Raw genomic sequence first — 25,655 nt, forward strand, 5'->3', positions numbered from 1 at the left:
GCTCGACGAGTAACTGTTGACTGTTTTATTAAATATCATCAGCTCTGAGGAACAGAAGGTCTGGTGTTAAAGCTATTCGTTGAGATAAAGAGGGTCAGGGTCTGGAGGTGGCTCAGTGGTTGGGGGCTGCTGCAGAGAGAACTGGAATCCCGCTTCTGTCAGCCGTGTTAGACACTTCACGGCCACCTCTAACCCCAACTCCCAGGATCCAAACCCAAACCTTAGACTCTAAAAGCTACAATCAGAAAACTTAAGAATTTTTTTTCTTGTATTTTGTGACAGGGTCTCTCTCTCTACAAAGCTCTGGCTCTTTTGTAGCCCAGGCTGGCCTAGAACTCACAGAGATCTATCTCCCTATGCCACCAGGCCCAGTGACATGCAATTCTTTTTTTTTTTTTTTTTTTTTTTTTTTGGTAGCAATTGAAGTTTCCCTTTAGTGTCCCTGTGTACTGTTCTGAGTATGCAGAGTCATTGGAACCTCTGTAGGGAGTGGTTCTGATGCTCTAATTGGAAATGAACACTGAAGGTCCTGTCCTCCAATTGGTGATCAAATCAATAAAGATGATAGCAGCCAATGGCTGGGCAGAAGAGGAGTGACTTCCAGTTTTCTGCAGACTAGCAGAAAAAGATTCACCATGCTTCAGAGGGAGAAGAGCCACCAGCCATGTGAGATCTCGGGCACAGTGGCCTTTGGCCACTTCCCCAACTGGGCCTAGGGTAGGTGGGAGATTAGAAACGCAACTAAGCTGAGGGCAGATTTCGGGTGCTAAGCTAAGACCAAAAGTAACTGAGCAACTGAGCTGAGGGCAGAGTTTGAGGTTTTGAGCTGGGAGTGAAGAGAGGGCGGGCTAGCTGAGAGAGAGCCCAGCCATTGAGCTGAAGCTTATTTAATCTAAGTTAATGTGTGAGTGCTTCATATGTGGATCAGGGGCTGCTGAGCAGGGGCTGGTAGCTCAGTCCGCCCGGAGCTTAAAGAAACTACATGCTACAAACCTTAATTATGAATGCTACAGCAGAAAGTTGAAAGGCTGGGCGAGAACATGGTGGATAAAAGGACTTGTCTCTGCCTGCTCAAGGCTCTGAGTTCAAATCCCCAGCACCCATGTAAATGTCAGGTGTGTGTGTGTTGGCCTGCCTGTAAGGTCAGAATTCTGGCCTTTACATCCATGGGCAACCCCCCCTCACATACAGGCACCCAAACACACTCAAACACGCTACAAACCATACATCTGCAAAAGGTGAAAACTTAAAACGTGTTAAAAGTTGGGGCAAAAAATGTAAATATTGAGCGACAGACAATAAAGCTTAAAGAACTTAGAAATCGGGACATAGCAGTTAAATCATGTTCGTCTTCCTCGCAGGCAGGCTGCAGCCCCTCAGATATTGGCGTCATCGCACCGTACCGGCAGCAGCTGCGGGTCGTCAGCGACCTACTGGCCCGGTCTTCTGTTGGGATGGTCGAGGTTAACACAGTAGACAAGTACCAAGGAAGGGACAAGAGTCTCATCCTGGTGTCCTTTGTTAGGAGTAATGACGATGGAACGGTAAGTTGACTGTCTTCTACTGATCCATCTGGGCAGTCTTTTCCCTCCCTCCCTTCCGGCCTCACATCATCAGAGCTAAAATCCAAGGCCTTGGGTCTCAGTGCTCGCCAGGCAAGCACCTCACCAGCATGGCTACACTGTAGCTTTCTTAAAAAGTTTTTAGACTTTTATTATATATATGAAATGAGAAAATGAGGGCTTTGCATGTGTTGTGTGCCTTGTTAGTGAGTGCCCGGTGTCATTGGAAGCTGGAAGAGGGTGTCAGATCCCCTGGAACTGAGGTCATGGGTGGGTGTGAGATACCATGTGGGTGCTGGGAATTGAACCTAAGTTCTCTGGGAGAGCATCAAGTGCCCTAATCTACCAGGCCATCTCTCCAGCCTGCCTCCCTACTCTCTTGCTGAATAGTTTAAAAACCAAGTGTGAGTGATTGGAAGGCAGGTGGCTCAGTGGATAAAAGCATTTGACTCTGGGATTCTGGGGGCGTGGGTGAGACAGTTTCTCTGTGTAGCTCATTCTGTAGGCCAGGCTGGCCTTGAAGATTTGTTTGCCTCTGCCTTCTGGGTGCTGGGATTAAAGGTGTGCACCACCACTTCCCAGCACATTCGACTCTCTTTTTTTAAAATAGTATTTCTTTATTTTATTTATATGAGCACACTGTAGCTGTCTTCAGACACACACCAGATCAGATCCCATTACAGATGGCTGTGAGCCACCATGTGGTTGCTGGGAATTGAACTCAGGACCTCTGGAAGAGCAGCCAGTGCTCTTAACCACTGAGCCATCTCCCCAGCCCCACATTTGACTCTTTAAGTCCAGTGACCCTAGCTGGATCCCCAGAAGCCACATTGTAGGAGAGAACTGACTCCCCAAAGTTCTCCTCTGACCTACCTCACTCATGTGCCATTGCACCTGTGTGCTGACATACATGATAGTCAGAGTAAATACAAATGCACCTGTGCGCTGACATACATGATAGTCAGTAAATACAAATGCACCTGTGCGCTGACATACATGATAGTCACAGTAAATACAAATGCACCTGTGCGCTGACATACATGATAGTCACAGTAAATACAAATGCACCTGTGCGCTGACATACATGATAGTCAGTAAATACAAATGCACCTGTGCGCTGACATACATGATAGTCAGTAAATACAAATGCACCTGTGCGCTGACATACATGATAGTCAGTAAATACAAATGCACCTGTGCGCTGACATACATGATAGTCAGTAAATACAAATGCACCTGTGCACTGACATACATGATAGTCAGTAAATACAAATGCACCTGTGCGCTGACATACATGATAGTCAGTAAATACAAATTTGATCAAAACAAAGAGTTGGGAAGACACCCACATGGTAACAGGCTGTGCCTCACAAGTGTGAGACTGAGTTCAGATTCCATGTAAAGTGCTGGTGTGGTTGTGCAGTCCTGTAATCCCAGTGAAGGCACCATAGAGATAGAAGCAGGAGGGTCTCCCCAAGCCTGTAGGCTAGCCAGCCTGGCCTGTGGTGACATTCTGGTGCAATGAGAGACCCTATCTCAAACAAAAATGACATTCCTGAGGAAGGGACCTAAAGTCCTCCACACACATGGACCCAGCATCTCCCTACCTCTCAATTTTCACAATCACACACACACACACACACACACACACACACACACACACACACACACACACACACTCACACACTGAGATGTAGAAATAAAACAAATTCAGGTACCAGGCAGGAGGATCTGAGTTCCAGGCCAGCCACGGCGTGTTTGGAGGCAGCGTGTTCTGTAGCCTAGAGCTATCTCCAGCTCACTTTGTAACCGACCCCTGCCCCAGCCCTCCCATGTGTACCACTTAGAAGCTGGGATGGCAGCTGTCTGCCCCCATGCCTGGCGTTTTTACCATTTGTGTGTGTGTGTAGCTCAGTCCTGTGAAACAAGGCTGTTGTTCAAAGGAGGCATTGGAAACCTTTTGTTTTGTTAACTCCACTCCTTACCCTGGTAACCACTGTTCTTTCTTCTGTCCCTTAATTCTTATAATAATTATCTGTGACTGGCTTACTGCACTTGAGTTGATTCCTAATATAGGATGCATCAGGGTTTTGTCTTTAAGACTCAATCATGCTGAATGCTGGTGGTGCACCACTTTAATCTTCGCTCTGGGAGGCAGAGGCAGGCGGATTTCTGAGTTCGAGGTCAGCCTGGTCTACAGAGTGAGTTCCAGGACAGCCAGGGCTACACAGAAAAACCCTGTCTCGAAAGACCAAAAAAAAAAAAAAAAACTGAAATCGTTTAAGGTAAACCGTGTTATGACAAGTTTAGATATACAGCATGACTGAAACAACTGGAAGTTTCCTTTTTTTCCCAGCTTGGCGAGCTCCTCAAAGATTGGCGGAGACTCAATGTGGCGATGACCAGAGCCAAGCACAAGCTGATCCTGCTGGGCAGTGTGTCCTCACTGAAGCGCTTCCCGCCTCTGGAGAAGCTCTTTGACCATCTGAACGCGGAGCGGTTAATATCCTTCATCCCTGTGGTTGCTCAGGCTCTGCGCCTGTGCGTTCTTCCTGTGCTTGAGTGAACGGAGACTTTCCGTGGGCAAAGTTCAGAGACCGTTTTGGCATTTGACAGGAAGTCTTGTCCAGCTATCAGTGACAGTGATGGCGATGGACAAGGTAGTCTTCGGAGTGAGCCGGAGAGAGGGAATGGCTTTCTCTGCCACCTGGGACCAGCGTATGCAGGAATGGGCTCCCCCTTCTGGTCCTCTAGCTCCAGATACTGCATCCTGTTGATACAGGGCAAAGTGTTATAACTGGAAAAATCAGGCTTGCCCACCTTTAGTTCCAGCCCTGGGGAGGCAGAGACAGGTGGATCTCTGAGTTTGAGGCCTACATCATGGTCTACAGAGAGTTCCAAGACAGGTAGGACTTATATAGACCCTGTCTCAAAAAATGGAGGGTGGGGGTCGAGACTTGAAGCCCCTGTGTCAGCCTCCCGCTTGCTGGGTTGTAGGCGTGCTCCACAAAGCCTGGCTTTCCTTTGCTTGTTTGCTTGTTTGTTGATAGTCTTTCTGTGAAACACTGGCATTTCTTGTTTGTTTGTTTGGAGACAGTCTCTAAAACCTTCACTGGCCGTGGACTGAGATCCTGCCTCTGCCTCTGCAGGGTTGGGATTATGGCAGGAGTTCTCAATTATGGGTCCCCAGCCCATGTGTCCCCGTGAACAGCCCTTTCACGGAGTTTGCATATCAGCCACTTATATTACAACTCAGAAGTGGAAAAGGTATGGATAAGAGGTATCGATGGAATCGTCTTATGGCTAAGGTCACTGCACTAGAAACTCTGTTAAATACCTGTAATATAACATGTGCTACAGGGTCATGCCATCAGGAAGGTTGAGAACCACTGGACTAAGGGTGTGCACCATATCCATCTCTCACTTCCATTACTTTTCAAACAGATCGTTCTGTGTGATGCAGTCTCAGGTATCCCAGGTTGGCCCTGAATTGACTATAATTACAGGTGACCTTGAAGTTCTGATCTCTGGCAGTCCCGGGTTCAGGTCTGGGCCCCCATGCCTGGCTTTCTGTTACTTTTCAGATTATTCTCTCCTCTCTCTTCCTTCTCTACCTCCCTGTAGGGTGTATCCCAGGTTATCCTACAACTTACTATAGAGCAGTGGTCTCGAATTCATCCCCCTGCCTCCACCTCTTTAGGGCTGAGGTTATGGATGTGCACCGGCGTGCACAGGAGGTACATTTATTGGCTCTGTCTTCCTTAATTTATCTTACATTGTGGACCTTCCATCAAGAGAGCATGAGAGCCTCTGCCACATCCTGGGTGACTGTCAGAGAGGTTGAAACACTACCTGCCTTGGCATCAGCAGTGACAGCGTCACCTGATCTCCAGCGTGCGTTTGCTGGGATGCCACTCTTAAACTGAAGATGACTTTTAGCCAAAAGGTACATAAGGATGTGAATGTACTTTTTCCACAGTTCCAGATTTTTCTCTTCTGTTACCATGCAAAATTCTACTTTAAAAGTACTGATGTACCCAAAGTTGAGAAGTCTAAATTTGGAAAAACTTCTGTGTACAGACAAATATCTGTGTATGGCCAAGAAAAAAAAAAAATAAGATTTTCACCTTAAAAGTCTTGGGCTCTGTACTGTAACGCCTAAGGATCAGTTATATCTCAAGGTCAAGATCGCCAAAAGAAACTACAACTTTGGGTCTGATTCCAGAATCAGTAGTAGTTAAACTTAAAAGGTCAGACAGACTGGCCCATCTCATTGGTTGAAGCCATTGTGCCAAGGAGACCAGGGGACAATTACTCTGAGTCTTGAATCTTGGGGTTTCCTGGTTGGCTTTGCTTTTCAGTGTCACCTGTGATTTTGCTCTGAGCCTGGTCTCTGAATTACAGCCATGAGTTGTGTGTCCCGTTCTTTATTCCTCATCTCCCCTTGTCCCTTTGTGAGTTTTTGGGACTCTGCAGTTTAAAATTAGAGGAGGGCTCAATATAAAATGTATTTTTAATGTATTTTATATAAAGCAAAAAAAATTTTTTTTGAGGAGTTTTGGTTTCTGAATTGCAATACAACATGTGTTACAGGGTTGTGCCCTTAGGAGGCCCACCCAGGGAGTCATCTATAAATCTCTTTGGGATATTGTTATTCTTGGGATATGGTGCTAGCTTATGCGGTACGCCCTGTTTCATCCTGGTTTGCCTCGTTGGGGGTATTACTCAGTTTTTTTCACTTATGTACAGATGTGTTTAAGAATAAATTTACCAGCAAATAATTAGTATCTCTCTATATATGGCGACATTTTCACATCAGGTTTTATCTCCTGGAGGGGAAAAACTTCTACCTCACTTAAGTGGAAGTTTAAATATGTTAAAATAGTTGGTGCTTCTATCTTTTTTATTATTTAATGTACAGTTTAATAAAATTTTTGTCTCGATAGAGTTCACGGAATCCTTTTTCATTTTGTGACTTTTATGTGTGTGTGACATAGGGTCTCCTGTATCGCAGGTGACCTTGAACGTGTGATCCTGCTGCTTGTCTGGTTGCTGCAGTGGTAGAGATCGAGCCTCCAGCTTTGCACATGTGCATCCCACAACCGAGCCACCCGGTTTCAGTTTCCGTTGCCCCAGAAATGATTAAGCTCAGGCGCCTCACTTTTTTCCCCTAATGATGGGTGAAATGTTACTTATACTTACATCAGTTACTTTTGCTGAGATAAAGCATCGTGTCCAAAGCCTACTTAAGGAAGAAAGAGTTTCTTTTAGGTTTCCAGATGGAGAGTCCGTAATGGTTGCTGGGCACTGCAGCAGGAGACTGGAGCGAGAGGCTGAGCTGTCGCATCCTCAACCACAAGCACGAGGAAGAAAGCGGGCTGGCAGTGAGGTGAGGCTGTGAACACCTGACGTCTGCCTTGGGAGAGCCACTTCCAACAAAGCTGGGCCATCTTCAAACATCCCCACCACCTGGGAACCGGGGGTTCAAATCCCTGAGCCTCCTGGGGATAGTTTTTAATCTACCACAACAGTATACAACTGAACCCAAGAAATAACAGTATCCCAAAGAGATTTAAAGTGTGTGTGTGTGTGTGTGTGTGTGTGTGTGTGTGTGTGTGTGTGTGTGCACATGCACAAAATGGAGTGGGAGGGCTATCATCTCTTGTCTGGGGGAGGGGAGACTCCCTAGATGCAATTCCTTGTCAAAGCACCATTGACCCATTTGGTTTCCTCGTGCTAGTCAGAGCTCAGGTTCAGAAAATAGTGTGGCCTTTCAGGGGCTGGAGGTGAGCTTAGTGTTTAAGAGCACACCCTACTCTTGCAGAGGACCCGAGTTTGATTCCCAGTACACCACGGTAGCCTGTAACTTCAGGCAATCTGATACCCTCTGACCTCCCTTGCATATGTACACTCTTGCAAGTGCATGCACACACACATTCACTGCACATATGCAAATACACATAATAATTACAACATGAGATAATATGGACGCTCAGCAGCCCTGGTCCTGGACCTGCTGGGAAACCTGAGTCAAGCCTCTGGGCCCAGCTGTCACCCGCAGCACCTGCTCTTCCTGAAACTTAACCCTAGTAGCCTGGTCTGCTTAACTGTCTTCATGGTCAGTCCTAAAAATCACCAATTTAAATCTTAGCACCAGGGAGACCTGAGAGAGGAAGATCACAGGTTTGAGGCTGGACTGGCATGTGGATAAGACCTCTGAGTAGGCCATGTTGAAGGCTGGTCTCTCAGCTGCTGCTCTGCTCTTGCCAGCCCTCAGTGGGGAGAGCCATGCACAGATGTCTCAAAAAAACAAAAACAAAACTCCACCAGAACCCAACCAAACATAAAAAGTAAGGTAATGCTGTTTTCCTGGTATTTGTGTTAATTTTTAAAGACTGTTTTACTATATTTATTTATTGGGTGGCGGATGCTTATGCCCTAGCACCACCTATGTAGAGGTTGGGGGATAATTTTCAGGAATCAGTTCACCATGTGAGCCCCAGGGGATCAGACTCAGGTTTGGTGGCTCTGCTTTTACCCACTGAGCAGTCCCGTCAGACCATTCTGGTATTGTGAGCCCTAGAGACTTGCTGTGCTGTTCCACAGAAGGGTAGGTGTGCTGTAGAGAGAATATCTTAGATCTGTATGGATATGGTACCTGTCAATAAATAAATCCGTTGCCTATGGCTTAGGCAAGTGGTGGGACATCTGGGCGCCAGAAAGGATTCTGGGAGAGTGCCAGGCAGGAGATTCGCCTGGGAAAATTTGATGAGACAGATGTATGGTACCTGGACATAGGTAACCAGTTACATGGCAGAATGTGGATTAGAATAAGTTACATCTAGTAAAAAAGAACTTAGCTATATTGCCAAGGTATTTGTAAATTTATTTTGAGTCTGAGTCTTATTTCTGGGAGCATGGGGCTCCCATCAAGAACCAGATCAAACTTGTACAATGTGCAACCAGGAAACACCTCAAGCTTGGGGGATTCCTCAGAGGCTTGGGTTCCACCTAGATATGAAGAGGGGAAGAAATAAGTAACAAAGTTGTACACTATTCCATTTGTGGGGGGGTGTAAGCAGCCTAAATCCAGAGCCCTGTTGTTTAGGGTTACATGCCTCGGTAGTGGTAGTATATTATCAAAGTCGGAAAGGATTTTCATGAGAGTCAGGACAGTACTGACCTCTGGGTCAAATGCTCTTAGGTTTTCAGGGCCTGGGTAGGTCTCTGTTCCATCTTCATCTCCCACTTACATTAGGACTCCATGTATGACAATCTCACATTAAAGAAAATGTTTCCACTACATATATAATTGAAGGGTAACCTGGGCTACATAAGACCTCTCAAAAACAAAAGGAAATCTAAAACCAGAATTCATTGCCTCAGGTAGGAATTCACACGTGTATGCGTGTGAACATGCACACACTCCTGAGTGCACATACACACGAAACAGTAAACCTCTTAGAGAAAAAAAGATTCTTCCCCTACATTTGTTAGACTCGCTGGACACCATGGCATCTAATATATCATTGTTGGAATACAAGACGAAAACCAAAGCAACCTGAGATGGTTTGAACATGCTTGGCTCATGGGAAGTGGTGCTATTAGGAGGTGTGGCCTTGGAGGAAGTACGTCACTGTGAGGGTGGGCTTTGAGGTGTTAAGCTCCGCCCACAGTGGAAAAGCGTCTCCTGGCTGCTTTGGAGCAAAATGTAGAACTCTTGGTTTCTCTAATAACACGTCTGTGTCTGCTTGAATGTTGCCATTCCTCTCATGATAATGGGCTGAACCTCTGAAACTAAGCCAGCACCAACTGAATGTTTGCCTTTTGAAAAGTTGGCTTGGTCCATGGTGTCTCTTTACAGCAATGGAGCCCTAACTGAAATGCAACCGAAGCAGTCACCAGAGGCCAGCAAAGCAAGATCTTTATTTGAATTAGGAAGCAAAAACTGACCAGTCAGTGTCTACAGCACAGACTGTGCCTTTGAACGTTCATCTTAGCAGACGACAAGTTTTTATGGCTGCGACTGATCGAGCAAGATCAGACTTGGGAGCTCATCGTGATGCAAAAGAGAAATTATACAGCATTTTAAAAGGATGGAACCCCGAAGGATGGGGGCAGACTAGAGCATTGTCCAGTCGTATTTCTACACAAGGGTTGAGCAAGGAAGCAAACGTTGGTGACAGGGCCTTATCTGGGTCACCTGGTTTCAGGGTCCTTAGCTTTGTAGTAAGGTCCCTTCCTGGACTCTGGTCTGGAATTCAGAATGATAAGGGAACAAAAGAGTGGGCCAGCTGCCTGCAATCTATTAAGTCACCAGAGATAATACTTGCACGTCTTAGTTTAGATAAGGCAACTTCCCTTTTACTGGCTAACATGAAACCCCTGAAGAAGCAAGGTAGGAGTTGGTTCTGGGGCCTGGGAACATGAACTCAGTTTTGTCTCTGCCAGCTGGATGGATGTTGGTCCTGAGATAGCAACTGTCTCCTAATGTTATAAACTGGAGTGTTGATTTAACATTGTGATTTGTAGCTGTCTACCTACTTTTAGTGGTTTGTTTAAAAATTCGAGACAGGTTTATTAGCTCTCAACATCAAGATCTGCTTGCCTTTGCCCCGAGGGTGAGCTCTGGGGTTACAGGTGTATGACAGGCACCACACCCAGCTTGCCTGTTGCATGTTTTAGGCAAGTCGAAAGGCAGGAGGAAACATTCATTTATGTGTGTGTTCATTTTTTTAAAAAGACAGGCCCTTGTAACCCAGGCTGGCCTTGAAATCTCAAGTGTCTGGAAGCATGACCTTGAACTATGTTGTTGTACAGGACCCAGTCAAAACTACCAGTGTTTTCAGCAAACTGGTCTATGTCTGCCTGCAAAAGATCGCAGCTGGGCAAATTGACTTGAATTCCTTCAGGAGGAGGGCAGGGAGGGACATGGGACCTCCACCGGAATAACCAGTCATTCCTTTGCAAGCTGTTGTATGCACTTCTACCCTAACTGCATTCTCTGCCGCCAGGGAGGAGTAAATCATCCATCTGGCGATTTCAAGGTCCCCTCACGATTCCCCATAGCTCACTGATTCTAAAGCGTGAACGGTGTTAATCGTTTTGGTGTGTCCTCGGGATTTTGGAAGGATTTGGTGACATGGTTTACACCTCACTCAGGAAAGTAATTATTATTATTTTAGCAACAAACACTCCAGGTCTCCTTGCCTCCAACTTCTAAAAGGTGGTATATTATAGGTCTACCACACCCACTTACAAAGTATTACATTTTGTTATTTGGAACAGGGATTTTTGCAGCTAGCCTTAGACGACCTGGCACTTGTTGGGTAGCTCAGAGTAACCTCAAGTTCCTAGCAGTCCTCCCGCCTCCGCCTCCTGTTGAGTGCTGAGGTTAGCAGCCGGGTTTCAATGTCTTCCTTTGAGACTAGGCTAGCTTCAAATCCATTATGTAACTGAGCCTGGTCTTCAACTACGGATCCTTCTCACTCGCCATCTCTCAAATGCTGGGATTACCGGCCGCCGGCTCTGCTAATTGCATGAGGTTTTCTAAAATCTGTGGCTCGCTCCGAGTTTGCCGGTGTGTCCCATTAAACCCATCCGGCCTGCGAGGACGAAACCTTGGCAGGTAGCTTGAAGGCCGCGTCTACATCCTCCCTTGGCGCTGTGCTGCGGCGCCGGAGCCCCCAGATCCCCGTCACGCCTCTTTCTCTGACGCCGTCAGGGTTGGTCAAATGGGATGTGATCGGCGGGGACCGGCTTCGCGCGACCGTGGCGTCCTCCCGCCGCCAGGGGCGCTGTGGCGGCGCCGAGCCGGGTCAGACGCGGTGGCCGCCGCGCGCCTGCGGGGAGCTGCTGACCCGCTCCGCGAGCCCGTGTCCCGCACGCACCGCCACCATGGGTAAGGGCAGCAGCCGGGGCCACCATCCTCCGCTTGAGTCACGTAGTCACCCGGGGACGGGGGTGGGGGGGGCTCCCGGGGTCGCCATGGCAACGTTCGCCTGCCCGCATCCCTGCGCCCCGCCCGCCCTGGGGCCTGGCGGCTGGGTCTGGTGAACGGGCGGGGACGAGGGCGTCCAGGGACAAGGATGGCTTCCCAGTCTCGCGGGTGGCGAGCGGGAGGCTGGGGAGGGGAGCCCTGTGGTGCCAGGTTCCAGGAGCGTGCCCGGCCTGGGGCCCCGGTGCAGGCTTGGGGGCGCGGAGGGAGCAGGGCCGCCTCTAGGGACTGCGGGGGAGCGCCGGCGGCCGACCCCACCTGCGGCCGCCGCTGCACAGCCGCTGCCCTAGCTCGTCGGGTGCTGGTTACAGGTTGTGATGAACACTCTTTAAAAAAAGAATTCTGCCGATTATGAAACGTCAGGCTGTTTCACTTCGGGCGCTGGGGTGGGTAGAGGGACTCACACCTCGACGGAGAGTGGAGGAAAAGATGTGGGCAGATCCTTCATCACCCAGCTGGGCTGTTTTAGATCGCGGAGGAAGTCAGCCCGGAGAGCTGAAAAGCAAACCATAACCGAGGGCCAGAGCAAGGGGATGCTCGGTTTGGTTTTGTTTGTTTGTTTTGTTTTTGAAACAGGTTCTCCCTGCATAGTCCTGGCTGTCCAGGAGCTAGCTCTGTAGACCAGGCTGGCCTCGAACTCAGAGATCCCCCAGCCTCTGCCTCCCAAATTCTGGGATTAATGTGTGCCGCACCACACCCAGCTGTTTTGTTTTGAGAAAGTGTGCCACTAAATAACCCAAACTGGTTTAGTGAACGCCTTGACCACCTGAGCTTGTCACTTACTTAAAGATTGTTTTTGAGACAGGTCTCACTATATAAAGGTTGGCTGTCACGAAACACTGTGTAGACCAGGCTGGACTCAAGAATCACAGACGTTGGGATTACAGAAGCAACGCCATGGCAGAGCTATCTGGAGATTAAGAAATGTTGTGTTTGTTTTTTTCACATCTGTTTTGCCATCTTTGCAGAAACTATTCGTGCCACTCTGCAGTGTTTTGAGTGTTGGGGAAAACAGCTGATTTTTAAAAATGATAATTTTTAATGGGTGTGTACCGGAGTATAGGGGCCTCCAGAGGCATTGGCTCTCCCTGGAGCTGGAGTTAAGCAGTTGCCACAGGTACTGGGACTTAACCTCTTTCCAGCCCATACTAGAATTTTTTCTCCTTTCTTTTTTTTTTTTCTTTTCTTTTTCTGTTCTTTTGATTTGGGAGTTGTGTTTTTCCAGACAGGGTCTTACTATGTTACCCTGGCTGGCCTGGAACCTACCTCCCAGTTGCTGAGGTTAAAGGCACGGAACAGACGACTACGATTGAGCTGTTTCTTCTGTATCCCCATATTTGTCAGAATATTTTGATTTTTTTTTCTGTTGTTTTTCCTGTGATGTTTGTTCTGGGAGATTCTGGTATCTGATACCTTTTATTTTGTTGCTAGTGTATTTTGAATTTTTTTTTTTTTTTTTTTTTTTTTTTTTTTTTTTTTTTTTTTGAGACAGTTTCAGTATGTGGCCCTGGCTGTCCTAGAATTCTGTAGACCAGGCTGGCCTATAACTCACAGAGATCCACCTGCCTCTGCCTCCCAAATGCTGGGATTAAAGATGTGCACCACCATTGCCTGGCTAATGTTTTTGAAATAAAGATTTGTGTGCGTGTGTGTGTTGGGTGTGTATTTTGTGTGTGTGTTGGGTGTGTTGTTGGTGGTGTGTGTGTGCAAAGGCGCACACACACAGTAGATAAGCACAAATATAACTGTAGTTGGTCAGTGATGGTCAGAGACGTTCTCTCCGGCTTCCTCGTGGGTTCTGGATGGAGCTCAGGCCTGCACATCCGCTCTGAGCAATCTTGCCAGCCAGAAAATAGAGCTCATTCTCTGTGTGGAGTCTTGAGGATGATCCGTAAGCATGGCCGCACTGGGCGTGGCACTGTGAGAGAGAAGAGGTCTCCTGGCGGCGCCCTGGCCTGAGGAGATACCCAGTTGCCAAAGTGGGGAAAAGCGGACAGTGTTGACTTCCATGGGGAAGGACAGACGTGTGGACTTGCCACTGTTGTCAGGTCCTGGGAATGATGTTGGACTTATTTGCATTTTTCAGCTACGAAGGACCCCACGGCTGTGGAGAGAGCCAATCTGTTAAACATGGCTAAGCTGAGCATCAAAGGCCTCATTGAGTCCGCCCTGAGCTTTGGCCGCACGCTGGACTCCGACTACCCCCCTCTGCAGCAGTTCTTCGTGGTAATGGAGCATTGTCTGAAACACGGCCTGAAAGGTATGACGAGACTTCCAGAATCAATCCACCTTCTGGTCCCTCGCTTTTCGCCCTCAATGTCCTGGAGTGATAGTTTTGAGGCCGGAGCTGCCGTTGACTATTTTGCATTTTCAATCTGAATGTTGGGCCAATGGAATGGCTTCGTGGAGCTGGAATTCCCCAGTTTGAGCTTTGGAATCTAGTTTAAGGTGTGTGTATGATCTTCAGAAAAACCATTTGTTTGTTTAAGACAAGGTTTCTCTGTGCAGCCCTGGCTGTCTCAGAACTCACTTTGTAGACCAGGCTGGCCTGCAACTCACAGAGATCTGCTGCCTGCCTCTGCTTCCCCAGGGCTGGGATTAAAGGTATGCACCATCTTGCATTACATTTTTTTTTAAATAATAATTGGTGAAAAACATACTTGATGACTTTTTTTTTTTTTTAATTTTTTGAGATAGTCCTATATAACTGGCCTTGAACTCACTATATAGACCAGGCTTGTCTTGAACTCACAGAGACCTGTCTGACTCTTCCTCCCAGATGCTGAGATCAAAGGCGGGTGCCAACATGTTTGACCTGATTACATGTTTTTACACATTTACCCTTCAACAGGTTTGCAATTTCTTGGGTAATTTTAAAAACAATTACATTTATTTACACACATGTGCATGCACACACACACACACACACACACACACGAACATAAAGATCAGAGGGCGACTTGCATGCAGCCAGTACCTTTTCTCACTGAGCCTTCTCAGTGAGTGGCCTTAGATTGCTTTTGAAACTGAAACTGAGTGGAGATGGTGGTGTGAGCTCACTGATAGTTTGAACTCTATTGAAAAAGTTACGTCAAAGTAGATCGCTGAGATAGTAATGTCCCCATGCATGGAAAAGTGTCCTCTGAACCAGGTGTGATCCGGGAAAGGATGACCCTCTGCTACGCAGGTCACATCAGAGGTTGATATGTGGAAAATGTGTAGGTTTTGGGGCTCTCTATGTAGCCCTGGCTAGCCTGGAACTCACTATATAGACCAAGCTGGCTTCCAACTCTCAAAAGTCTGTTTGTCTCTGTCTACTGAGATTAACCAGGCCCTATCGTGCTCAGGTGATAGTTATGTTTTGAGACAAGGAACTGGCAAGTAGCCCAGACTGGTCTGGTTCTTGCCGTGTAGCCCCAAGGACTGAAGTGGTGGGCGCCTTCTCTGTGCAGAGGCAAGAGAGCTTTTCAAGGAATCATGCAACTCAGAACTACGTTTGGAATGAAATACAGGATAGCAGGCCAGGGAGATGGCCCAGTCTGAGGACTTAGTTCAATTTGTAGTGCCCACACAGAAAGCTAGACTTGGTAGCAGTCTTGTAATCCCTAACCTGGAGAGCAGGAGGCAGGAGGATCCCTGGAGTTCAGCTAGCTTAGTTTCCATCCGTTGGTCCTCTGGGGAGACCCTGCCTCAGAACACAGGGTGGATGGCTCTTGAGAATGCTTCCCAAAGCTACTGTCTGGCCTCCCTTGCACACACGCATACCCCAAGATAAGATGATACACCTGGCTCTGTAGTATGCAGTGTTTAAATATATATTGGATAATAGTAATTCTCTTACTTAAAATAACAATTAAGTCAGGCGTGGTAACACATGCCTATAATCCCAGCAGCCATGAAGGCAGAGACAGGAAGTTCAGAGGTTTAAGGACATCTTCAGCTACAGAGCAAGTCTGAGGCCAGCCTGTGTTGACTGGAGTGTCTGTGGTGGTACAGCTTTAATCCCAGCACAAGGAAGGCAAGTACCAGGCAAGTTGCTGAGTTTGAGGCTAGCCTGGTCTATATAGGGAGTTCCTTGGCCAGCCAGGATGACATAATGAGAACCTGTTTAAAAAAAAATCATCCATCCATCCATCCGTCCATCCATCATCCATCCATCCATGTGTATATGTACATAAATGTACACCCGGGTTTGGAGGCAGCTTTGATCTCTTACTTGGATGACCAGTGTCTGTGTCATGGGCTGGGAAAGAGTTGTACATCCAAGCTGAGGATGCACTCAGTTGATGGGTGTGTGCTTAGCCTGCTGGCTTTGACCTCCAGCCCCTCATAAACTGGCCATGGTGGCTCGTGTTTGTAATGGCAGCACTTGGGAGGTGGAGGCAGGAACATTAGAAGTAGAGAGCCAGGGGCTGGAGAGATGGCTCAGCGGTTAAGAGCATTGACTGCTCTGCCAGAGGTTCTGAGTTCAATTCCCAGCACCCACATGGTGGCTCACAACCATCTGTAATGGGATCTGATGCCCTCTTCTGGTGTGTCTGAAGATAGTGACAGTGCACTCATATGCATAAAGAATAAATAAATCTTTAAAAAAAAAAGTAGATAGCCATCTTCAGCCACCTCTGAACAGAACCCACTCTCCCATGTAAACTCAGATTATTAAACATTTTCCAGATTACAAAGTGCTGAAAGATTATCTTGGGAATATATATCTGGGCACATATTTTAGAATTGCTTCCTGTGCACCCTCTTCCCCCCCTCCAAAGATAGATAGAGTTTCTCTGTGTAGCCCTGGCTGTCCTGGAACTCACTCTGTAGACAAGGCTAGCCTCGAACTCAGAAATCCACCTGCCTCTGCCTCCCAAGTGTTGGGATTAAAGGTGTGCGCCACCACTGCCCGGCAGATTTAATTTTTTAAATTATATATCAGACCTACAGAGTCGGACCCTGTCTCAAATAAATAAATAAATTATGCGTATGAGTGCAGGTGCCCATGGAGGCCTGGCTGTGAACATCTGGCGTGGGTGCTGTGAACACCTGGCATGGGTGCTGGGAACTGAGCCCAGGCCCTTTACTGGAACAGTGTGTGCTCTCAACTCCTGAGCTACGTCTCCAGCCCCACCCCCGGCTACTTCAATTATATTTTTGTGTATCTGTATGCACCTCTATGCCATATGTGTTCAGTTATCCACGGATGCCAGCAGAGGTGTCTGGTCCCCTGGAATAGGAGTTAAGAGACAGCTGGGAGCCTCCTGACCTGAATGCTGGGAACTGAATTCTACACTCTGGAGGAGCAGCAAGGGCCCATCACTGCTAAACCGCCTGCCCAGCCCACAGATACTTTTGAAAAGGATTTTAAATTTTATTTTTTAATTATGCATGTGGGTGCATATTTATGAGTGCAGGCCATTGCAGGCCTAAGGTCTTTGATTCCCCGGAGCTGGCATTACAGGTGGGTTGGGTGAGGTCCTGTGGAGAACGGTATATTCTCTTAACCCCTGAGCCATCTCGCCAGCCCATCTCACAGGTACTTTTATTATGTAAGGAAATTACCAATTGTGTGCCAAGGTGTGTGTGTGTGTGTGTGTGAGAGAGGAGAGAGAGAGGGGGGGGAGAGAGAGAGAGAACACCTTGCAGGAATCCGGTCTCCAGGCTTCCATTGTGTGTCCTGGGGATCAAAATCTGGTGTCGGGCTTACAGGGGGTGCCTTTACCCAGAAGCCATCTCTCTAACCTGCTCCCTTCATTTATTTATTTTGAAATGGCAGTGATCAAAACCTTTCTTCTCCCCTAAATTGATGAATTGGAATTTGATGATCATGGCCCAAACAGTTGAACTTCAAATTGTTTTCAGGCTGTATCATCCTGGATTTCATAAACTCAGTGTATTAGGTGTCGTAGTCACAGGCTTAACGCACGACTGTACAGCTGTGCAGCCTCTGAGATTGGTGGCTGCCCTTGCAGTCTGCCCATGATAGCCACGTTATATCTGCAGAAGGCCTGATTACTTTTTTTTGTATGTGTGTGTGTCTTTTAATGACTGCATGTTTGTCTATGTGCTGCCTACGTGCAGTGTCCAAGGGCACCACAAGAGGGCATCGGCTCCCCTGGTGATCTGTTGTTGAGAACCAAGCCCTGTTCTCAGAAGAGCAGCCTGAGACAGGGTCTCTCTGTGTAGCCCTGACTGTCCTGGAACTGTCTGTGTAGACCAGGCTGGCTTCCATCTCACAGAGCATGCTCAGAGGTGCTGGGGTTAAAGGCGTGTGCGTTTGGTCCAGCAACCTTAGTGTTTCCATTTCCCACCTCCCTGATGACAGACGGGGCTATGGTGCCCAGTTTTTCCTGCAGTGCTAGGCAAGCAGTCTGTCAAGGGAACTATATCCCCAGCTCAAATGTCACCTGATGTCAAAATAAAGGTTAAAATTGTTTGCATTTACAAGGAAAGTACTTTTATTCTGCTTTTTTTTTTTTTTTTTTTTTTTTTTTTTTTTTTTGGTTTTTTGAGACAGGGCTTCTCTGTGTAGCCCTGGCTGTCCTGGAACTCATTCTGTAGACCAGGCTGGCCTTGAACTCAGAAATCCGCCTGCCTCTGCCTCCCAAGTGCTGGGATTAAAGGCATGTGCCACCACTGCCCGGCTTTTCCTACTGTCTTGAGTCAGCCTCTCTCATTAAACTGGAAACTCAGTTTCGCTTGGGCAGGTTAGCCAGTGAGCCCTCAAGGCTGTCCTCCACCGTCCGATGCCATGCCCAGCTTGCCATGTGGGTACTAGGATTGACTCGGGCCTCATGCTTGATGAGGAGGCACTGTTAGCCACTGGACTGACTCTCCAGATCTGTTAACTAAATGTTTGAAGATGGATGTTACTCCCATTTTATGAGTTGAAATTACATGTTATATATATTTTTCTATCCAGTGAGAAAATCATTTTTAAGTTATAACAAAACTATTTGGGGCCCTCTGGAACTGGTGGAGAAGCTGTACCCAGAAGCAGAGGAAATTGGAGCGAGTGTCCGGGATTTGCCTGGCCTTAAGTAAGTATGGTCTATTGTTTGTTCCCTGAAGTACACCTGCCCATCCCTGGATACTCACAGCCTGCTTTACCATCCTCGAGGCCTGAGCCCCACTTCCGCTTTCTCCTACCAAAGCCCTGCTCACTGTTACAGCTCACCTCACACGGTTGCCGTCAGAGAAACTCTGTCAGGACAACAGCACCAACAACTAGAAACCTGCAAGCCAGTGCATTCTAGCTCAGAAATCCTGAACCTGGAAAACTTTTTTTCAAGTTAGCAAATTGTTTTTCTTATTTTTTTGAGACAGAGTTTCACTATGTATGGCTGACTGTCTTGGAATTCACTCTGTAGACCAGGCTAGCCAAGAACTCACAAGAGATCCCCCTGCCTCTGCCTCCCAAGTGCTGGGATTAAAGTTGTATGCCACCACACCTGGCTCCTCCATTTTTTAAACTTATATTGTTATTTGTGCGTGTGTGTGTGTGTTCCTGCACACACACATGAACACCTATGTATGATGTGTGTGTAGGGTCGAGAGGGCATGCAGATGCCAGAACATGCGTATGGAGGTCAGAGGACTTTCAGGGTCAGTCTTCTCCTTAGGGCGGGATCTGAGGCTGGAACTCAGGGCACTAGGCTTGTCTCAGCAGCCCTTAATCCTTAGGACGAAGATGGTGTAGCTGTTTTCATTTTTACCCTAAACGTGTGTGTGTGTGTGTGTGTGTGTGTGTGTGTTCAAGAGTATGTGTGTGTTTTCCAGCAGACACATACATGTCCCATGGTGTAGGTGTGAAGTCAGCCCACTATGATATAACACCTCTAATAGAAGTAAATATTCTACAGCATTCTCTCTTCCAAGGCTTACAGCCCTACTTAATAACTTGGGTCTGAAGAGATGGCTCAGTGGTTAAGAGCACTGGCTGCTCCTCCAGAGAATCTGTGTTTGATCAGTACCCACATGGTGGCTCACAACTGTCTGTATCTCTAGTCCTAGTCCTAGGGCACCTGACACCCACTTCTGGTCTCCGTGGGCAGGCACTGTATCTACACGATACACAAACATACATTCAAGCAAACACTTATGTGACATAAATTTAAAAAAAAAAAAATCTCAAAAAAAAAATTCCACTGAGAGGAAGAATTGCTTGCTCAGAAACTAGCGTAAGGGGCTGGAGAGGTGGCTCAGCTCTTTGAGACGACAAGAGTTTGATTTCCCATGTGGCAGCTCATAACTCTTTATACCCCATCTAGTTCTAGGGGATCCAATGCCCTTTTTTTGGCCTCTGCAGGCGCTATATGCATATAGATGCACGTGAAACACCCGTACACAGAAACTTTAAAGCATAAGGACAATGGAGATCACTCCGGGGGTAAAAGGGCTTAACTGCACGAAGACCTGAGTTTGTACCCTCAGAACCCCAGTAAAAACTAGGTGCTCTGGGTGAGAAGGCAGACAGGCATCACTGGGCAGGACAGTTTAGGTTCAGTGGGAGACCATGTCCAAAAATGAACTGGAAAGCGATCCCAACGCCAATCTTTGGTTTCCGGGTGTGTCCTCTTGGTCAAAAGAGCTCTCTCTCTCTCTCTCTCTCTCTCTCTCTCTCTCTCTCTCTCTCTCTCTCTCTCTCTCTCTCTCTCTCTCTCTCTCTCTCTCTCTCTCTCTCTCTCTCTCTCTCTCTCTCTCTCGCTCTCTCTCCACTCTCTCTCCCCGCCCCCGACCCCGCAAATCAGCTTCACGATCTAAAGGTGAACAGTGTTTACCAGCAGATACGAAGCACGCGGCCTGCAAATTTCGCACCTGTCTTGTAACCCAATGGCTCTTCTTTCTAGGACCCCCCTGGGCCGCGCTAGAGCGTGGCTCCGATTAGCCCTCATGCAGAAAAAAATGGCCGATTACCTGCGTTGCTTAATTATCCAGAGGGAGCTCCTGAGGTCAGTATCATTAGGTCATGTTCATTTTTTTATCACATTTATATGTCGTCATCCAAAAAGAAGTGAGGAGAGATGTATGAAATACGGTGAAATAGCAGGAGCGGCAAAATGAGAAAGCAAAGGGCGGGAGAGGGACATGCCTGAGAGAAATCGCATCAACTCTTTATCGCTGAACACGGGGTAACCTCAGCACGATTCCAAGGTGCTTCCCTTCCTCCGAATTATAATTTTGCGGATACAGATTTGCATTGGCACTTGGGGGTTTGATTGAAGATTACTTTTTACGATCTTACTGAGCACTTCAGCAGTATCCTGAGCATTGTTTAACTGAAGGTCAGACACTGAAGACAGTTTTCGGAGCAGCGCAGGGAGCAGGGAGCTGGTCCAGGGAGACCCCTGGCCTGCGTTCTCTTGGCCCACCCCTCTGCTATTCGGGAATAGTGAGTGTTCTGTGTTTGTTTTTATGTATGACTCTGGTTTCACATCTCAGCCGTTGGCATTTGTGAAATGACAACGGGCATAGCTGAAGCACAGGGACTCCTCGGCAGTATTTCGAGGACCAGGACCAATTAAAGCCATAGGTGAAACACATGAAACACTTAATGGCACCTGAGCTTGTCCTGATTATAAAAACACTGGTAAAATCAGTTTTAGACTGGTCTCTTTGTAAGGCTCTCTCTTCCCCTCCCTCTCTCTCAGCAGGGTCTCATATAGTTCAGACTGGTCTTTTTTGTTTGTTTGTTTGTTTGTTTGTTTTTGAGACAGGATTTCTCTGTGTAGCCCTGGCTGTCCTGGAACTCACTCTGTAGACCAGGCTGGCCTTGAATTTGGAAATCCACCTGCCTCTGCCTCCCAAGAGCTGGGATTAAAGGTGTGCGCCACCACTCCCCGGCCAGACTGGTCTTGAACTTGTTGCATAACCAAGGATGGCCCTGAGTTTTTTCTCCTCCTGTCTCTACCTTTCAAGTACCAGGACTACCGGTGTGTGCCAGCATGCCTGGGGACCACGTCTCTTGGACACCTTTAGAGTGTACTTTTCCATGTGTCCTTAGTTGATGATTAACTACCTACCCATTAAGAATACTTAGGGGCCTAGAGAGATGCTAAGTAGTTAAGGGCACTTGCTGTTCTTGCAGAGAACCAGGGTTCAGTTTCAAGGACATACGTGGCAGCTCACAACCATTGAATTCTGGGGACTCCTATGCTTTCTTCTGGCCTTTCAGGGTACCAGGCACATACATGTATGCAAACATATAAAATCTGTGACAGGGCATCACGAGTAGCCATGGCTGGCTTGGAATTTGCTATGTAGATCAGGCTACCCTCTAACTCAAGACATCTCTCTGCTTCTGCCTCCTGAGTGCTGAGATTAAAGGTATGTGCCACCATAGCCAGCTATTCCAAAGATCTTAAGGAATCTGAAGACTGAAATGTCTGCTGTAATTTTAGTGTTACAATCAAATCAGCAGCAGTGACTGAGTCCTGAGATTCCAGCATCCTAGGCCTCCAGGTCACCTCCGTTCTCTCTGACCCTGAGACATGGTCCACGAGCTGGAGAGATGGCTCAGCAGCTAAGAGCACTGGAAGTTCATCTAGAAAGCCTGGGTTCAGTTCCCAACACCCACAGTAGCAGCTCACAGCTGTAACTCCATTGCAGGGAATTAGATGCCTTCTTATGGCCTCTGTGGACACTCTGCACACGTGGCATTATATATATATACATATTGGAAAAACACATGTATAAAATAATAAAACTTAAAAAAAAAAAAAAAAAAAAAAAAAAAGACAAGGTCTAACTTTCTGCACAAGATGGCCTGGAACTTACTGCATAATTCAGGCTAGCCTTGAACTCATAGGAATCCTTCTGTCTCAGCCTCCCGGGGATTGCAGGAGGCTTTCATGCCCAGCATTATCCCTTTTTCTTTTGATTTCTGTTTTTCCCTCAAAATGTCTGTCTCCTACTTCCTTCAGTCCTTTTGTTTTTTTATGTGGACATCGAGCCTTTTTACAGGTTGAGAATGTGATTTAGAGGAACTTAGGTAGATTCACGTCTACAAGGTGGGAGCCGAGGTTGGGAAGGTGTTAAGGTCTCAAAGCTGAGTTGTAAGAGTTAGGCTTGTGATGAAGGTCTCTGTTCTCATGTCCCCAGTGAGTTCTATGAGTACCACGCCCTGATGATGGAGGAGGAGGGCGCTGTGATTGTTGGGCTGCTGGTCGGCCTGAATGTGATTGATGCCAATCTGTGTGTGAAAGGAGAGGACCTAGACTCCCAGGTGAGCGACGAGCATGGGTAATGCAGACCCGTGTCTTCCTTGCGCACAGCTCTTCCTGGGTCCTTGTAGCTCTGAGTTGTGCTCGGTGCTGTTAGTCACTTGAGCAAAATTCAGTTGCATGTTGTGTTAGACAAACACCTGATAGAAACAGCTAGTGTTACTTTCCCGTTGTTAGGATGGAATGTTGTTCCCCAAAGCACGGTAAGAGAGTTTGTTCTGGCTCACAGCTGCAGAGGGCTAGAGTCTTTAATGGTGGGGAAGGCATGGCATGCCCACAGGAACAGGAAACGGAGTGTGGCTATAAACCCTGAAAGTTTACTGAGGCTGGAAGGAGGTTCCATAACCTCTCCAAATGGTGACACCAGCTGTGGACAGTGTTAAAATCCATGAGCCTATGGTGGCCACTTGTCATTCAACCACCACAAAGGAGGCAGAGTGTTTATTTGGGCTCTTCGGTTTAGAGGTTTCTGGCAGACTGGCTTGAGCTATGGGCCTGTGGTGTCGAGGGAACAATATGGCAGAAAGGGTGGCCAAAAAGAGTAGCAGGCAAGGCCAGGGGGCCAAGATGTATTCTTTAGAAGCCTGTTCTCAGCAGTGGCTTCCTCCAGCCAGCTCCCAGCTGCCACAGTTCTCCTGGCTCCTTGTAGTCTGTTGAGGTTTTAAGTAAAGAAGGGATAAACCATTCCTTAGCTCAGAGCCATCGGGACCTAAATATCCCTGGAAGCACCCGCTTAGACCCAGTTGGCAGGCTTCCCTGACCGCTCATCCTTCAGGCCAGTGAAAACTGACAAGACTACCCATCATGCCAGACCTGGTGACCAGTACTTGTCTTTAAATAAAAATGGGTTTCTTCACTTCAGGTTGGAGTGATTGATTTCTCGATGTATTTAAAGAATGAAGAAGAGATTGGAAACAAGGAAAGGTACGCCCCCCTCCTCATTTTAGGGTTGGAGTTTACTTGTAACTATTTGCGAATGAACGAGCTGTCTGTTCACGGTGCGGTTTCTGCTCCTCCCTGCCTGGAGCCTTGGCTTAAGGTGTTTAATGACCCATTAGCAAGTAGGTTGCTCAGCAGGGTTTACTGATGTATGGCGGCCTGTTTCAAAAGCCAAGCCATATTTTATCACTGTGGTAGATTTTACACGGTTCCAGATGCTTTAGGTATATTCTAAACGCCTCTTTCCCTCCCGACCATAGGAACGTTCAAATTGCCGCCATCTTAGACCAGAAGAATTATGTTGAAGAGCTAAACAGACAACTCAAGTAAGTATCCTGAGCACCTCACTAGCTAAAGAACCTCACTGTAGGGCCTGCTTTGTCTCCACCTTAATCTTTATTCCGTTCTCCTTAGCACCTTGGATTGCTAAGCATTTTTGAGAGGTGCTTGAGGGGCTGACTAGATGCAGAACAGAAATGACTACTACCCAGGGAGAGCTATGTCCCATGACTGTAATAATCCCAGTACTGGGAAGTAGAGGTCGGGTCAGAAGTTGTGCTAGTCAGTTTGAGACCAGCCTGGCTTAAGCAAGACCCTGCCTTAAAACAAGCAAACCCACCAGGCAGTGGTGGCACACGCCTTTAGTCCCAGCACTTGGGAGGCAGAGGCAGGCGGATTTCTAAGTTTGAGGCCAGCCTGGTCTACAGAGTGAGTTCCAGGACAGCCAGGGCTACACAGAGAAACCCTGTCTTGAAAAACCAAAGCCAACCAACCAATCAAACCCAAAGCTAAAATAAAAGGCCCAGAAGCTGCTGATGCATCTCCCCCTAGATGGAGGTGCCTTACCTGTTCAAGGCCCTGGGCTGAGTCAGTCCAAGAGAAATCAAAACAGGAATATTGTTTTGCTGTGGTCTTTGTTGCTATTTTAGCCCAGCTCCACTTAACCAGGCTAATGAAATTGCTTACCTCTGAAACTTTGTTGTGGGTCATTGGTACGTGTCAGTAACCGGGAGTCTGGGGAGCTGTACTGTCCTCGCCTTTTTGAGCTTGTGTGATTTTGAATGAGTTATTTTTCATTGCCAATTCCAGCAGCACAGTCAGCAGCCTCCATTCAAGAGTGGACTCGTTAGAAAAGTCAAACACTAAGCTGATCGAAGAGGTACAGTCTCCAGCAATGGATGTTTGTGTTCTGAGTACCTGCTGTTTGTGATCCTTTCTGTTTTAAGTGTGAATGCTGTTAGCATTTGTCACACCATAACATACACACACAGACACACAGTCACATACTCATACCCCGTTTCCCGCCCCCCCCCAGCCAAACATGGTGGGGTATTGCAGTCAAAGATTATGAGTTCTAGGGAACCCACATAGACCACATATCCCAACTGCATACCCTGGGGTACTGTTATTTGTGATTTTAACTGGAAATCAGCCCAAGAGACAAAAGTCACACAGAATCCTAAATTCATGGAATGAGATTCTCATTACAACTGTCTATGTGTAGGCCTGGCTGTCATTGCCTGGCTAGTCAGATTTCTCCTCACGAGCAGAACTGTATAATCCTGTCCTCAGACACACCAGAAGGGGGCATTGGATCCCATTACAGATGGTTGTAAGCCACCATGTGGTTGCTGGGAATTGAACTCAGGACCTCTGGCAGAGCAGTCAGTGCTCTTAACTGCTGAGCCATCTCTCCAGCACATGAATAAAACCTCTTTAAAAATTCAGCTCTTAGCCGGGCAGTGGTGGCGCACGCCTTTAATCCCAGCACTTGGGAGGCAGAGGCAGGTGGATTTCTGAGTTCGAGGCCAGCCTGGTCTACAGAGTGAGTTCCAGGAAAAAAAAAAATCAGCTCTTCTATTTGTAGAGTTGCTTCTTGAGATTTATTTGAGATAGGGTCACACTGTATAGCCTAGGCCTTCCTCTGCCTCCCAAGTTCCAGGA

General features: G+C 47.3%; 2 protein-coding genes across 13 annotated transcripts in view; both read left to right on the forward strand.

Annotated features, from left to right (window-relative positions):
• Dna2 (DNA replication helicase/nuclease 2) overlaps positions 1-6,505 on the forward strand; it is a 28,250-nt gene extending 21,745 nt beyond the window's left edge. Inside the window, exons 19-21 of one of the 2 annotated variants that reach the window (XM_034524519.2) lie at positions 1,362-1,544; positions 3,919-4,065; positions 5,338-6,505. In XM_034524519.2, coding sequence (XP_034380410.1) covers positions 1,362-1,544; positions 3,919-4,065; positions 5,338-5,406 — 399 coding nt within the window. In that variant the 3' untranslated portion in view covers positions 5,407-6,505. Of the gene's footprint in view, positions 1-1,361; positions 1,545-3,918; positions 4,066-5,337 lie in introns of those variants that run through there. The other variant, XR_013105200.1, reaches the window with a different exon arrangement.
• Positions 6,506-11,201: 4,696 nt separating this feature from the next.
• Positions 11,202-25,655, forward strand: part of Rufy2 (RUN and FYVE domain containing 2) — a 32,816-nt gene continuing 18,362 nt past the window's right edge. For 7 of the 11 annotated variants that reach the window (XR_013105455.1, XR_013105456.1, XR_013105457.1 and 4 more), the window contains exons 1-8: positions 11,636-11,870; positions 13,646-13,819; positions 18,473-18,590; positions 20,400-20,501; positions 22,651-22,774; positions 23,635-23,696; positions 23,972-24,037; positions 24,801-24,870. Coding sequence is in view for 7 of the 11 variants with exons in the window: in XM_076917103.1 (XP_076773218.1) it covers positions 11,651-11,870; positions 13,646-13,819; positions 18,473-18,590; positions 20,400-20,501; positions 22,651-22,774; positions 23,635-23,696; positions 23,972-24,037; positions 24,801-24,870 (936 nt within the window). In the remaining 4 variants the exon portion in view is untranslated. Of the gene's footprint in view, positions 11,464-11,635; positions 11,871-13,645; positions 13,820-13,856; positions 14,008-18,472; positions 18,591-20,399; positions 20,502-22,650; positions 22,775-23,634; positions 23,697-23,971; positions 24,038-24,800; positions 24,871-25,655 lie in introns of those variants that run through there. The other 4 variants (XR_004608810.2, XM_034524171.2, XM_076917104.1 and 1 more) reach the window with 4 other exon arrangements.

Source organism: Arvicanthis niloticus, chromosome 20 (genome assembly GCF_011762505.2).
Source record: "Arvicanthis niloticus isolate mArvNil1 chromosome 20, mArvNil1.pat.X, whole genome shotgun sequence".
Classification (NCBI taxonomy): domain Eukaryota; kingdom Metazoa; phylum Chordata; class Mammalia; order Rodentia; family Muridae; genus Arvicanthis; species Arvicanthis niloticus.